Raw genomic sequence first — 16,307 nt, 5'->3', positions numbered from 1 at the left:
TATCGAACTTTAAATGTGAGGACGAACTCACTTGGGTTAAGGTCGTCGACCACCTTGTTGCCAAATATTCTACACGATGGGCCATTATGCTCACCACTGCAACCAACGATATGTTCAAATTGATTCTGCTCATGTTCACTTTGTCGAAACTTTCAACACGATTTGTTCTATTGCTAGATCCAAGGTTGCCGATTGGTTTTTTAACATTAGGACTTCAATCCATATAAACATCGATCCATCTATTTTGGATCAATTTAAGAATTACATGAGTAAGGACTCTATGATCGTAGAAAACAATGCCTCCATACCTATTATCCACACGGGTACCTTTTCTCTTGTCCCAAATATTCACTCGTTAGATGTCTTAGTTGTCCCTCATCTCACTAAAAATCTTCTTTCAATTATTAAATTAAGGTCGGAATTTTCTTGTTTCCATTAAATTTACTACTATTTTTTTTTACTGTCCAAAATCGTCAAACAATAAGGGTGGTGGCGACTAGTAAAAGGGATGAAGGGTTATTTGTGCTAGAGCAGAAAACTCTACCTATGGCATGCATCTTTACGAACGTCATATGAATTATTATGTTATTTCTTTTTTAAATAAAAATAATACATCTTTATTTTACGTCTTTATTGTTTCTTCATCACTATGTAGTACCTGTCAGCTTACGATAAGTTTATTCTCGTAATGAACATAGGTCTTATGTGTTAGATCTTATTTATTGTGATCTTTGGGGTCTTTCCCCCATCAAATCTTATTTGAGTTTTATTTACTGTGTTATTTTGATGGATGATTATTCTTGATTCACTCGACTTTACACTCTAAACTTTAAATCTGATTTCTTTGATATTTTTTCTTCAATTTCAAAAATTTGTGAAAAACCAACATTCGGCTCATATCAAGACTTTTTAAAGCTATAGATGTATTGAACTTACTAGCACTTGCTTCAAAGCTCACTTACGTACTTCTGACATCCATCACAAACGCTCTTACCCATATACACCTTCTCAAAATGGTCATGTTGAGAGAAACCACCGTCACGTGACTGTGACTGAAACTAGCTTGACACTTCTCTTCCACTCCCATCTTTCTCCTCGTTTCTAGGTTAACGCTTTCAACACTGCAACTTATACCATTAATCAGTTGCCCACTCCACTTCTGGGAGGTAATTCACCCTTTGAACTTCTCTACGCCTACTCTTTGCATTATGACAATTTTCATCTCTTTGGTTGTCGTGATTATCTTTACTTGTGTGATTATATGCCTAAAATACTTTCTCTGTGCAATATTCCTTGCATTTTCTTGTATTATAGTTCCTACTATAAATGATTCGTTGTCTTGATCTCACCACCACTAGGCTATACATCATCCGTCAGGTTGGTTAGATTGGTGACCCGAACAACTCGAATAGAGTTCACAATCCAACTCAAAACATCAACACATAATATTAAATAATCAAAACTTATAATTTTTAGATAACGTTATATCATATAAATTTATCACTCAACATTTATATCCACTAAAAGCGACTAACTAAATTTTTTAAAAATAATTAAACTTACTCGATTTTAGTCTTTTATATAATTATAAAAATATTACTCGTGTGCGTACACACGTGTATATAAACTTTATATTTTATTATAACAAAATAATGTGAACTAAAAATACCCAATTTTTAGAGTGGACTTTTTATCTACCGATATTGACATATAAAAATGGTTAAATTGTAATTTTTTTTATATCTATGATTTAGATCGCACTCATGTGTGAACGAATACACCATTTTTCTAAATGAATATCTGAAATTGAAGAGGTCGGTTTGTTAGCGTTTGAGTTAATTTATATGACCCAAAAAAATTGAAGAACGGTTCAAATTCACATAAATAAGAGTAACTAAATTTGTTTGGATGTGTTCGTATAAATACATCTAAACGGTTAGATCATTCTGTTAATTTTATAATCGATATACGAATAGATGCACAAATTATCTCAACAGAGATCTCGTTTCAATAATTGCACCCGATCAATATTAATCAATTCGTGTAACTCAAGAAGTTTGAACGAATAGATAAAACTTTTTTTTTTTTTTGTTTTTTTGAATATTCAACCATTAGAGATGACTTCTTCTCCGAAGTTTCTTTTCTCTCTTCGTGTCACCAAATAGTTGAATTGATTGAATTTTATGATTGGATTATGACATTTACCAGTTAGATTTGTTTGATAATAATTTCGTTTTAAAATTTACTATTGTTTTTATATCGATGAATTAATGAATTTTTGAAATAATTATAATTAATAATTTGTGAAATGACAAATATGAATAAGGTTTAGAAGAATGATGAGTGTTATAAAGTTAAGTTAAGGATAAGAATATTCATATAACTCGAGAACCCAATCAATTCAGACTATCCAATCCAAATCATAAAAGTTGTCAAGCCCCTTCGATTCGGCAACAAGAGTCGGTTATAGATAGAATAGTCTTTTGGTCAGCTTTCCCGTTCTTTCAGACTTTCGGGCCCGTAGGATTTATAGCAGACGGGTTCGCAAGTTGACATTTTTTTTGTGAGTCAATCCGACCAACCCAAAAATAGAAATACAATCCAACCCAACCTACCTTATTTTTAAGATGAAAATGAAGAATAATCGATAGTTAGTGATGCGTTTTAACTCAATCAACATGTATCGCAGATAAATATATTTTTTAAATAATTAAAAAAAAAAAGAATAACCGAAACAAATTCATAAACCCGAGTATAATTAAAAAAAAAATGATATGGTAGGAAGTTAATAATAAAGTTAGGATATTTTCTTAAAAACATTAACATCTGATTGTTATGTGTCATCACATGACCAAGTCTAGACCTCACAAGATGCCAATTAAGTGGGCAACATCAACTCACAATCACCCACTATCAACTAGACCCAATCCCTTGGCTTGACCATCTTCTTTCTTTTGTTATCTACTCATACATCTTTGATAACGACAACATCCAACCGGGTACTGATTATTTGAGATAGGAGTATTCAAATAACTTGAGCACTCGATTTACTCGAACTATCCAATCCAAATCATAAAACTTGTATTGGGTTGGGATAGATTTTTTCTTTCGATTTGAGTTCGGGTCAACCCTCTTACCCAACCAACTCGAAAATAGAGTTACAACTCAACTTTATTTTTATGATTATTATGAAGATTGAGAATATTTGACGTTCGTAACCGAAGTTCGTAATGTATTGTAACTCGTGCTTTCAATATTAAAAAATATTAGGTTATTATTAAAAAAAAACATTAAAAGTTTATAAATATTTTGTAAATAAAATTGAAAATTTAAAGGTGAAGTTGCTAGTCATGTCGGCCAAGTGACAGGGTGGACCGGAAGGATTTTAAAGAGAGTGCCACGTCAACGCGCGTGCTTCCCACTCTCCTAGCGTCTAAAACACGAAATCTAATAGACCGTTGCCGTTGACGGAATACTTTTTTTCTTTTTTTCTTTTTAATATTTATGGAAGAAAATTGATGGAATTACGTGGAATTACTCAATTATTTTAGTTATAAATATTTTAAATTAAACTACTTTTATTAAAAAAATTTATTAAATAACAAACCTAATTTACTCGTCACTAATTTTTAATTCAAAATTAGCTCAAATTATTCTATAGTTTATAATTTGTTTAAAAAATTATCAACTTTTAATTTTATGTCTTATAAAAGAAATTAAATTTAATTAATCTAATAAATATAATATTGAATTTTAAGTCGTTAGACATAAAATTAAAAAATTAGAGTAAATAGATATATTAAAAAATTTATGGACTAAATAAATACCAAACTAAAAATTCAGGAGATTAAATTTATATATCTTAATCAGTTGAGTTATAATCCATAATTCAGTCGATTATAATACTCTAATAATTGAATTATGTCGTTTGAATTCATAATCATTGATTAAAATTGTAATTTAACTGAGATAAGAAAAAAAAAATTCAATTAAAAATTATGTAACTAACCTATTATTTTATGTGTATATATATAATATTATTTTTAATATTACATTTTTCAATAAAAATTATATTAAAAATGAAAATTATGGGTCAAAGTTTTTTTATTAAATTAATATTTTTTTTAATATTCCTACCCGAAATTTTTTGATTTCAATGCTCTATAGGAAATCTCGGTCTCAATTCTTACAAAAGAAATGAAGAATATGTAACAGTCAAACCTTACCGCTAATAGATATTGTCTTATTTTGAATTTTCCTCAAAGTTTTAATACGCGTATATTAGTGAGAAGTTTTTCATATCATTATAATGAATATTTCATTCTCTCTCCAACCAACGTGGAATCTCACAACCCACCCTCCTTGAGGCCTAGTGTCTTCACTGGCACACCGCACGGTGTCCCGCTCTAATATAATTTATAACAGCCCAAACCCACCACTAATAGATATTGTATTCTTTCGACTTCCTGTCAAGGTTTTTAAATGTGTATGTTAGGAGAGGTTTTCACACCCTTCAGAAAAAAATAATATCTTTGCAAAATAAAAATAAATAAAAGAACCATATTTTTTAACCACTTGAATAAATGAGTCAACACTGATTTGGTGAAGCCCGACATTGACCCATAAATACTGCGATCTCTCACAGAATTTAAGGCCCAAACCACGTGGTTGGTTGCTCCTCAACTTGTCTACCCATTAGGACTCCCATAAATAATATTTAATATCTAATTTTCTTTATAAAATATATTAATTTATACGTTATATCAAATCACCACTTGTTAATCCGATCATCGGTATCATCGTACCAAATTCTTCACAATGGTATGATATTGTCCACTTTGACTATAAACTCTCGTGGATTTGTTTTGGGCTTCCTCAAAATGCCTCATATCAATAGAGAGAGTCGCGTTAATTTAACATGGTATCAGAGTCATTTATCTAACATGATAACATACTCTATAGATTCCTGAATGAACAAAATATCATGGTAAAATTGAATTTTGGTTGAGCTAAACTTACGAGGGATTAGCTAGGGTAAGCTTAGGAGCACCTGGGTGAGTCTGAAATTATACATCGACTCACGGTTGGAATCCTACCAGCTATAGTTGGGTGAAATTACATGTTACATCAATAACATGCAGTTTGTAGCTTTTTTTTAGGTGTTATTATGAGAAACTGTTGAATCTTTTATTGAAGTATCAACGGGTTCATCCAAAACTATGTAACAATATTTAAGGGTATATATTCTCCCCTCCTTAAGTCTCGGTAAAATAAGAGGATAAAATGAAGACAGGATGAAAGTTTTTCATTGACCGAATCACAAGTTGTTGTTTGACCCATTTTTTGACCCGATTAATAAAAGACACGAGTATTTTAACGTTTACACGTGATCGTTTTCGTTGTCTTTGCCTGTTTTATTCGAAATCTCTCCACGAACATTGGATTTTCCATTGATTATCACCATTGGAAAAAGTTTAGAAACCTAATAGCCCACAGCCCAAACTCCACAACCAGCTTCAGTCCAGCCCAGCCTAGCCTAGTAGCCAAAAGACTTTAGTTATGCGACACATAGAAGCCTAGCTTAGACTCTATTTTAGTTGAACTAATTAATGAGAATGTGAAACGTTATGTTAAGTTTGTTTCACAACGTGCAAAACTGTTTTAGATGCTAGCACTACGGTTATTTTAGGCACTCTTGATGCACTCGTGAAGTCTTCATTATACCGTTGAGTTCATATTTAAACTTTCTTATCTAACTACACGGCATAAAGTTTGGCTTTGGTCCCAACTATCATGATCGTAATTTTCAAACTGTGCGACATCATGATTTTGACACATGACCAGTCTTAAGGAGAGCTCAAACCATACTATGCTTTTTTTGTGTAGCCATGTAGCTTCATCAAACTTTAGACGAGATTTTCTTTCATCCATCGAACTAAACACATGCAGAAATTAAACTTTATTTGACTCAATACGTTGCCTATATGTGTATTTTTAATATGTTACGTCTCTAGCCAACTTGTCTCTGCTCTAGGCTAAGTCTGAAGCCTCAACCTTGTCTCTAGATATTAGGCTAAAGTCCTTCAAATGCAACATCACATCTCATCTCGTCATCTAAGTTTTCAAGATCACGACCTACATGCATCTACACTAATCCAAAACTTCGTTGGGATGCGTTAGGATTAACATTGGGTCAAAATGGCTTTAAAACATCTAACTCTTGATGGAACCTATTGAGGTATTATAATCTCACGGGAGCATATTGATGTAAACTAAAGCTTATGAAGGCATTATAACGCTTATAAGGACCTATCGACATAGTAAAACACTAATCGAGAACTCTTGAGTCCCATCGATGCTTCATTATGCTATATTAAGATCTAGAATGTCATCGACTATTGCAGTTTATTTGGGTACACTTATCTAGAATATTAAGGATATTTAGTATTAAATTATAGTTTACCAATGATATTTTTATTATAAGCAAATATTGAGATATTTGCAGTTTCCATTTATTTTTTCTTTTTATTTATTATTATTTCCATATTCTTATAATTTATTTGATTATAAAGAGAGAATTTGTACACCATTTAGGTATGGTGGCTTAAACAAACATTCTCATGGTATCAGAGCCCTTTCGGTTTAGCAGCCCCATTCTTTATTTTCAATGACTTATGAATCCTCTACTATTCTTCCCCACCACCGCTAGCTTTGACGCCGCTGGGGCGGTTTCCATGGCTGCCGCAAGCAGAGCTGATTGATTACTCTTCAACTCCACCCTTTTGACCTCCAAATCACCCTTCGTCATACCTTGTACATACAATCTCACCTTTTCCAACATAATCAATTTTCCCTTCGACCAACCTAGCCTCTCTCATTTTCTTCTTAATCAACCCTTCTTCACAGAAACTCGAACATCAGAATCCTCATGAGCGTTCTAATAAAAAATATGCAAAATCTCGAGAAACCTATCGACCTTCTATGGAGATTTACTTTTGAAATCTGGGCGCCGCACTAGCCTCTTTGCCAACCAAGTTGTTGTCGCCCTCCTCGCCAAAATCGACTCGTTCGCCCACTATGGTGACTCTTCTCGCTTCAACATCATCTTCGTCCCTTGCTCTAGGGGATGTGACTCCCTCTCTCTCTATTCTCCTTCTTCTTTGGGTTCCCCCTTCTACTTCGTGGGTTAGACATATTCTTACCAGAGCCAAGGTAGCATCGTCGCTGAGCAACAATCCCTCTTCAGGGTTAGACATATTCTCGCCGAAGCCAAGGCAACATCACCGCTAAGAGAAGATCCCTCTACAGTTTTCGATGGGCAAGAAAGTGTTTCTCTATGCCTACTCTGAACCAGGTTGTTGACATCTTCATGAAAAGTGTTTCTTGACCTCTCTTTGAATTTTTCAGATCTAAGCTTCACGTTCATTTAAATCTGATGCTTAGCTTGCAAGGGGTGGTTAAAGATATTTTGTACTAAATTATAGTTTACCAATATATCATATTTGATATTTTATTAGACAAATATTTAGGTATTGGTTTTCTTACCGCAGGTAGCTTTCCATTTATTACTATTTTCATATCCTTATAATTTATTTGATTATAAATAGAGAACGTCCACACACCATTTAAGTGTGGTGGCTTAAGCAAACATTCTCAGAGAACCAATCTATGAGTCAACTTTATATTAAGACTTGGGCATTGTTAAGGCATGACCTATCGTGTTCACGTTGAATATTTTTGCAAGCCTTCCCAAAGACCAACCTATATACTAACCTCCGACTCAAGGGATAGGACACAATTTTAGCACACGCGTGTCATCCGACATTGTTCTTGAAAATCTATTTCTAAAGAAAGATATCCAAGACACTCATCTTGCAACATCACTCACATCATGATTCACACATGTGTCATGGTGTAGTTCACTTAGACCATTAGGTACAGAGATGGTGGAGAGCTGATACCATATCTCCTTCTATAGTACAATTTGAGTCAGTTTTCTTCAGGCAAGAGCAGATGTTATTTTGACAAATGGTCATATGGTCTTGTGTAGCATCTACCTAGTCTGATTGACGCCAAATTAGTGAGCTTTTATCTTTCATTTATAGAGACTTGACTACAGTTGCATGTTGAAATACACATTGCATACTCTTCTTGGTGCGTTAAACGATGCATCATCATCCTCATTCGTAACTCACTCTTAACTCTCTCTCAAGTATTAATAACTTAAATCTCACGTTTTTTTTTATTCTTGTTTGCGTACGTACCACTTTTCATCCTCAATTTTCACCATAGCAGATAACAAATAGAATCGTACAAGTTATCTATTCGTGTAAATGACATTAATAATCACAAAAACAAAAGAAAAGAACGAGAACAAGGAACGAGAGCAAGATTCGAGTTTTAGCACGTATACCCAATAAACCGATTCAATAATTTATGAGCAAAAGTTATAAAACTAAGCTTTTTGGCGTTTCAAATCACGTGTAGAAGAGATTGGTTTGTCTAGATTTCCCTGCCCTCCCACAAGCTGACAAAACCTTTTGGTTTATTTTTTGCACACATTTTAGTGTCCGTTCAATTTCGCCCACCTTGTTTAAGCGACGGTGGTAGGTAGGGAGAATCTTTTCATTTTCAAATTTTATTTTAATTTTATTTCTCTCTCCATATTTTTTTTAGCCGGTGGTAGGTAGAGATATATTTTTTTTTTTTTTAAATTTATAAAAATGTTAATCTTTTTAAAAGTTGTAATATTACATTTACTTTTCGTAAATGTTTTAGACTACAATTTTTAATGAAAGACGCGATGATAACGTTGAATGGTTGTGATGATACGAGGATGCTAACTTAAATCAAGTTAGATGAACTCGATTCTCCACAATGATATGATATTGTCTACTTTGAGCATAAGACTTCATCCCAATGGAGATAGTATTCCTTGATTTAGCCTATGTGGGATGAGGATGCTAGCTTAAATCAAGTCAGATGAACACGACTCTCTACAATAGTATGGTATTGTCCACTTGGAGTATAAGACCTCATCCTAATGGAGATACTATTTCTTGATTTAGCCTATGTGGGACTTAGCCGATGTGTGACTTCATCCAATACCTCCCCTTAATCGAAGCTTCTGATACCATGTTAGATGAACATGACTCTCCACAATGGTATGATATTTGTCCACCTTGAGCTTAACCTTTCATGGTCTTGCTTTGGGTTTCCCCAAAAGGTCTCGTCCGAATGGAGATAGTATTCATTGATTATAAACTCATGATCATTTCCTAAAGTAGACTACGTTTCTTAATTTTTAGAGTTTTATAATAAGATACTCATTATTGGTATACATAGTGATTATTCATTCTTTTAAATTATTTCTCCGGCCACTAATTAATACGACACTATTATTAATAAGCAAAACAAATATTAAATTAATATATTTTTTGAAACGACATCGTGGTATTTTTTTTCATGGACCATTGTGCGGGATAAGCTTAATGTAATGCAATTGACAACACCTACGCCCTAAGATTTGAAATTTGAATATTGAATATGACTATCTCGTAATTTCTTGCATTTTCGATGACCTTCGATGCCCCATTGGCTAGTGAAAGTTGTCCGTATAGACTAACAAGTATTCTTTTAGCATGTTTTATTTTTCGGCCTTGCGCTTTTAAAAAAAAAATCTTCGTGCTAAAAATTGAACATAAAAGTGCAATTTTCTAATTTTTAGTAAAATTTTCCCCGTGAGAATCTTAAGAGGCGGCGTTCTGGTGAATGAAATAAAAGCACGGAAGGAAGCAATGGCTAAGGACGGCTAGAACCATACAACCTCTAGAACCATCCAACCAATAGGTTGACTTTTCTAGTTTAAGGAACCTAAAACTTGAGGATGTTTACTTAGAAATTTGAGCGCTACAAAGGAAGTCGTCCCTTGAGGCCTATACTTACCGTATCAACGTGAAGAGGAAAATAAATTTGTTGAAGAGCTCGAGGGGTGGAAAGCTCTTGAATGCTATGAACGAAGAAGGAGAAGATTAAATGTTCTAGAAATTTCAACTGGTAAGTACTCCTTCCTCGAGAGGTATCTTCGCATATAATTTATTGTTTTGAGCCTTGGAATGACACGAACTGAGTTCCCAAACTTTTCTCGAGCTTTACATACAGGGATCACTTGGTCAAGCCCTCAAGTTAAATTGGACTTAATACTAAGTGAACATCACAGAATTAGGATTTGAACCACTAAGAAAAGGCCTAAAATGAACGTTTTACTCGATAGTTAGCTAATAGAACCGATAAACTAAATAATTCATTAAATTGACTCACAAAATGGATTCAATTGAGCATGAAATTTAACAATATGATTTCATAATCTACATGATGTGTGTTGAATTTAGAAGGAATATGAGCATGTTTAGGGCTTAAACTATCGTAAGGATAAAAACGACAAAAAAAAAAAACCTTAGTAAGTATTTTACGATGATTTATGGTCCAAATGACACGAAATTTTGTTTAGTACCTATTTATAATGGTTCAAATGATTTAAGTAGGAAATTGATACACATGCTTTGAAGTAGGACGATTATGAGAAAGTTAAACGTCATAGTCTAGGTTGTGTGCTCGGCTTGTAGGATGAGCTCTTTAGAGCTTGAACGATGATTTTAAGGCCAAGTAGGTTGAATCTATGACATGACACAATTAAGACCACAAGCCCAACACAACACCCTGATACCTAAGTACTACCGCACGAAATGAATCCAACCTAGCTTTGTGATTGTCCCAAGTCACCCTATACCTCCCACCCTTTACGTATGCCATGAGTTCACATCTTTCGCACCTCATTTGGTGAGCTGCTTGCTATTCCTCTTGAATGGTAGCATGCCATGCACGACCATGCTTCCTAATGGGTAGCTCCAGACTTTTGTATCAACCATACGACTTAGAGTTTTCTAGCTAGAGGAGTATCTTAGATTCAGGATTTATGACCATGTATTGAGCGTAAAAATGGACGTGGGCTTCCTAAGAGGACCCATATTCTATAAACCCGTCTTGAGAGTGACGATGGACTACATAAGTACATAAGATAGGTCCTAAACATGGATTAATTAAGGAATTAGAACTTAGGAATGAAGGATCAAGTTACGAGTGTGGTACCTTAATTTCATCCATAGACACAATCAACTTTTAAGTAGCTACTTACTGAGTATTTTATATTCACCCTACAATTTTATTTAGATGTTGGTCAAAGGCAAGAACCTGTCTTGAGCAAGCCCCCAAAAGGTGCACACGGGATGGGTTAAGTTGGATTGAGTAAATTTTTTAGACCACCCAAACGTTCGAGTTGATAACACTCTATTTTTTAGTTGAATCGGGTTGTCTATGTTAAATTTTTTTAAAGAAATTAAAAACTTGAACATGGATGTCGCCAAAGACACGAGAGTAAAGATAAGGGGATGCTACTAAGACGTCATTACCGGAAGGAAGGAAGACAAGGAGATGTGCTACTATGCAGCCAAAAAGTAGAAATGCAAGAACAACTTTTATATATATATATATATATATATATATATATATATATATATATAGAGGTTGGATCGGGTCAACCTGATATTTCCTATATTAACGATTAAATTAATATAAAGTGTCAAATCAATAAAATACCACGAAAAATTTAATCGAACATCATGATAACTAACAAAGAAAGGAGCTTTACAACCCTTTAAAACTATTTCCCAAATCCCGAAAGATTAAAGTTCTCATTTAATTTTGATAGATCATATATCAATATATCAAATAATTTAAGATCTCAAAAAAAAACAAAAAGTTTACCTTAAATTACAAGTTTAATAACTAAATTTTTTAGTCATTTCATTTTGAAAAGGTTTAATAAGTCTCTGAACTTCATTTCAATTTTATATCGGTTCGTAACACTAAAAAAAAAAATCCAGTCCTCGGCTTAGTATCATAAAAGGGAATGGCTCGACTAGAGGGGATAGCCGAGCCAAAATAGAAAAAAAGAGTAGACAGAAATGTAGAAAGGAAAAGGAAGGCTTTTAAAATATAACATGATTCGTCCAACCTGATATGTATGGTGGAATCAAAATCCCTTCCTGCATGCTATATATGACTTACGAATAGTAAGAATCCTAGAACAAAATGGAGGTAGCTAACCAACTTCTATAGAGACATAATTGACTGCATTAGTGTCCGTAGCTACGCCACCCACGAAATTTAAAGAACCTAAAGGACCATGGGTCCGTCATTCTTGTCAAGGTTGTATATCTTTTTTCAGCCTACTCAAGTCCAAACCATTAGGACCCTTTATGGTTCCAACCAAGGAGCACGTAGATCCCAAAAAAACAGTCTCTTCCCAAGTCATCAAATGGGTAAATGAGTCATTTTGCCCCTCCATCCATTATAGAGGTCCTCAATTGCCCATTCAGAACACCTGCAAAACCCCGAAAATCCACTTTAGTCTAGATCTATACACTAGGACCTAGGAGGACCCCCTTCTTGGAAGGATAGAGAGGCTCAAGAGACCAACACTTCGTTCTCTATCAAGAACCGAGAGAAACCTACGAGATAAGCCCTTGAATATTTTCTTCCGATCTGAGACCAACCTCTACGAGTTGAGACCTAATATCTTAAATCATCTAGGAAAAGTCCTCTACTAATTTTATATAAAAATTTGGCTCGACACCCAAAAATTCAAGGGATCTTTCAAAAACGATAAGCAAGAACGGAACCTAGACGGAAGCTTTAAACTTTTAATTATATGTTTCATATCAATTAATTGATTTAAAAAGATAAAATGAAATATTAATGATTATTATTATTATTAAATTAAATTAAAAAGGTGGTAGGTATAAAACCACTATATATATACTTACAAACACACCAACAAAGAACAGCACAAACCCCCATAGCAATAATGGGTTCAGAAGCAAAGAAGCTCCATGTGCTAGTACTGACATACCCCACCCAAGGTCACGTGAATCCCATGCTCCAATTCTGCAAGTCCTTGGCCTCCAAAGGAGTCACCACCACCGTCGCCGTCACCGCCTTCATCTTCAACACCTTCAAGCCCCACGACGGCTCCATCCACTGGGACACCATCTCCGACGGCTTCGACGATGGTGGGTTCGCCGCAGCCACCGGCATCGACCACTACCTCGAGACATTCAAGGCGGCTGGCTCGAGGACTCTGACGGAGCTCATCCAGCGCCACCGGGAGTCCGGGCGGCCCATTGACGCCATTGTGTATGATGCGCTCATGCCGTGGGCGCTGGATGTTGCCAAAGGGTTTGGGCTTGTGGCGGCTACGTTTTTTACTATGCCTTGCTCTGTTAACCTTATTTATTACTATGTTGATAAAGGGCTGCTTAGGTTGCCGGTGGCTGAAGGGTCGTATCCTGTGTGCCTTCCTAGCCTGCCGCCGCTTATGCCGCCGGATATGCCGTCCTTCATCTATGTGCCGGATTCTTACCCTCAGTATTTGTATTTGCTGTTGAATCAGATGCCCAATATTCAGGGAGCCGACTATATTCTTGTTAACTCTGTTCGGGAGTTTGAACCTCAGGTATTATTCCCTCTTCTCGTGTTTCTTTGTTTCGTTGTTTTTTAAATAATTTAAATGATTTTCAATTGCTAGGTTTTGGTATAATTTAACTCAAATCGTAGAAGATGGATTGGATTAGGGTTTTCTTTCGATTTGAATTTGGTTAAATTTGATAAGATCGGAAATTTGACTTGATTTATGGATTGGTATTGTGAGATCACACTTGGTTAGGGAGGGGATCGAAACATTCTTATTCTTTGGAAGGGTGTAGAGATCTCTTACTAACAGACATGTTTTAAAAACTTTGAGGGAAAGCTCGAAAGGGAAAATCTCTCCAATAGACACATATTAAAAACCTTAAGGGAAGTTCGAAAGGGAAAACCTCCCTAGTAGACATGTTTTGAAAATCTTGAAGGGAAGCTCGAAAGGAAAAACCTACTTAGTAGACACGTTTTGAAAATCTTGAAGGGAAAAGCTCGAAAGGGAAAACCTCCCTAGTAAGCACGTTTTGAAAACCTTGAGGGTAGCTCGAAAGGGAAAATCTCTCTATCATACACATTTTTAAAACCTTGTGGGGGAACTCAAAATGAAAAATCTCCATAGTAGACACATTTTAAAAACTTTGTAGGAAAACTCGAAAGGAAAAATCTGCGTAGCAGACACATTTTAAAAACCTTGAGGAGAAGCTCGAAAGGGAAAATCTCTCTAGCAGACACGTTTTAAAAACCTTGTGGGGAAACTCGAAATAGAAAATCTCTCTAACAGACATGTTTTAAAAACCTTGTGGGAAAGCTCGAAATGGAAAATCTCTCTTACAGACACGTTTTCAAAACCTTGTGGGAAAGCTCGAAATGGAAAGTTATTCAAGTTATCAATTCAAAACACTAAAAATTTTAGGTTGGTCTAAAAGATTTTTTTTGATCGTATATTAATGAAGCTTACAACATTGGTTACATTTTTTTATGATTTCTTTTGAAGCAATCCAACATTGTTTATTGAGCCTCCTTAGTTAGGTCCAACGGCTCGATTTTTTAACTGAATGAAATTTAAGTATTGATCATAAATAATTCACCCCCAATAAATTTTGTCATGAAATTATTCATTTTGAACGTACAGATCTGAATTATTTGATGAGGTTTAAATTTTTTTACAGGAAACGGATGAAATGTCAAAAATTGGTCCAAAATTGTTAACAATAGGACCAACGATTCCGACTTTCTACATCGACAAAAACAACGTAAACGACAAAAAATACGAGCTAGATCTGTTCAAAATTGAGCCAAATGAGGCATCTTCAACAAGAACATGGCTAAAAACCAAACCAAAAGGCTCGGTCATTTACGTCTCATTTGGTAGCATGGCGAAGCTAAACACAACCCAAATGGCGGAACTAGCAGCCGGGCTAATCGAAAGCAACTACTACTTCATATGGGTGGTTAGGGCCTCCGAAGAGGAAAAGCTTCCAAAAGGATTCGCACCCGAAAAGGGTTTGATCTTACGATGGAGCTCCCAACTAGAAGTGCTTTCGAGCGAAGTGATTGGGAGCTTCTTTACGCATAGCGGTTGGAACTCGACGCTCGAGTCGTTGTGCTTGGGCGTGCCGATGGTGGCAATGCCGCAATGGACCGACCAGCCGACGACGGGGAAGTACGTAGCCGACGTGTGGAAGGTGGGCGTGAGAGTGAAGGTGGGAGAGGATGGGATTGTGAGGAAGGAAGAGATCAAAGCTTGTATAGAGGCAGTGATGGAGGGAGATAGAGCCATTGAATTCAAACAAAATGCTTTGAAATGGAAGCAGCTTGGGTTGGAAGCTCTTCAACAAGGTGGCAGTTCCTCGAACCACATCGAAGAATTTATATCCGGGGTGATGGATAAAATAGCAGTTGTTTAAGGCTTCTCAACGTCTATTTACTTGTTTTTGTTTTAAAAGTTTCTATATTGTGCAATGTTTCTTTCTAATCTTTTCAGGAGTTGTCTTATATATTAATAAATATCTTAATATTAGCCCGAGAAAAAAGTAAATCCATTCACAGGTTGCGGAAATTTCGAATTAGTTGGGTTGATGACTTGAACCCTTTTAAAGGTAAGATAGGTTTGAGTCGATAAATTGTTGGATGATGAAAGATTGGAAAATCCTTAAAGATCGAACAAAGGACTCCAAAAGGAGTCAAGCCTCCTCGAAGGTACGAAGGCAGTCAAAAATGACAAAGACTCCAAAGGAGTCGAGCCTCGATTAAGGGGAGGCGTGCTTTGTTCGAGGGGAGGTGTTGGATGATGAAAGTCGCACATGACTCCAAAGGAGTCGAGCCTCGATTAAGGGGAGGCGTGCTTTGTTCGAGGGGAGGTGTTGGATGATGAAAGTCGCACATCGGTTAATTTAGGGAATGATCATGAGTTTATAATCTAAGAATAATACACTCTCCATTGGTTTGAGGCCTTTTAGGAAGCCCAAAGTAAAGTCATGAGAGCTTACGCTCAAAGTGGACAATATCATACCATTGTGGAGAGTCGTGTTCGTCTAACATAAATAACATTATTTTTAGGTTGGTCAGGTTAATCAGATAAAAAAATTTCGTTTCTTAGGAAATTAGTGCACTGGAAAATTCTGGAATTGAGATTTTTATACAAAAAAATATTCTCTTAAACGAAAATATTCGTGCTTGAATGGCAGTTCAAGATCAGCCTCATGAAACCTTATTTTCCTTGAGTTGATTCTACCTCGAAGGTAAGGTAGAGTACTAAAGGTCCTTATACT

General features: G+C 35.4%; 1 protein-coding gene across 1 annotated transcript; it reads left to right on the top strand.

Annotated features, from left to right (window-relative positions):
• Positions 1-12,884: 12,884 nt before the first annotated feature.
• Positions 12,885-15,560, top strand: LOC111467044 (UDP-glycosyltransferase 74F2-like). The gene is made up of 2 exons (XM_023111824.1): positions 12,885-13,573; positions 14,706-15,560. Exons 1-2 carry the CDS (start codon positions 12,926-12,928, stop codon positions 15,441-15,443), a joined length of 1,386 nt encoding a protein of 461 aa, XP_022967592.1. The 5' UTR covers positions 12,885-12,925; the 3' UTR covers positions 15,444-15,560.
• Positions 15,561-16,307: the final 747 nt, after the last annotated feature.

The sequence above is a fragment of the Cucurbita maxima genome, unplaced genomic scaffold (assembly GCF_002738345.1).
Source record: "Cucurbita maxima cultivar Rimu unplaced genomic scaffold, Cmax_1.0 Cma_Scf00032, whole genome shotgun sequence".
Lineage (NCBI taxonomy): Eukaryota > Viridiplantae > Streptophyta > Magnoliopsida > Cucurbitales > Cucurbitaceae > Cucurbita > Cucurbita maxima.
The sequence above is the reverse complement of the archived record's forward strand: the minus strand, read 5'-3'. Positions and strand labels throughout refer to the sequence as shown.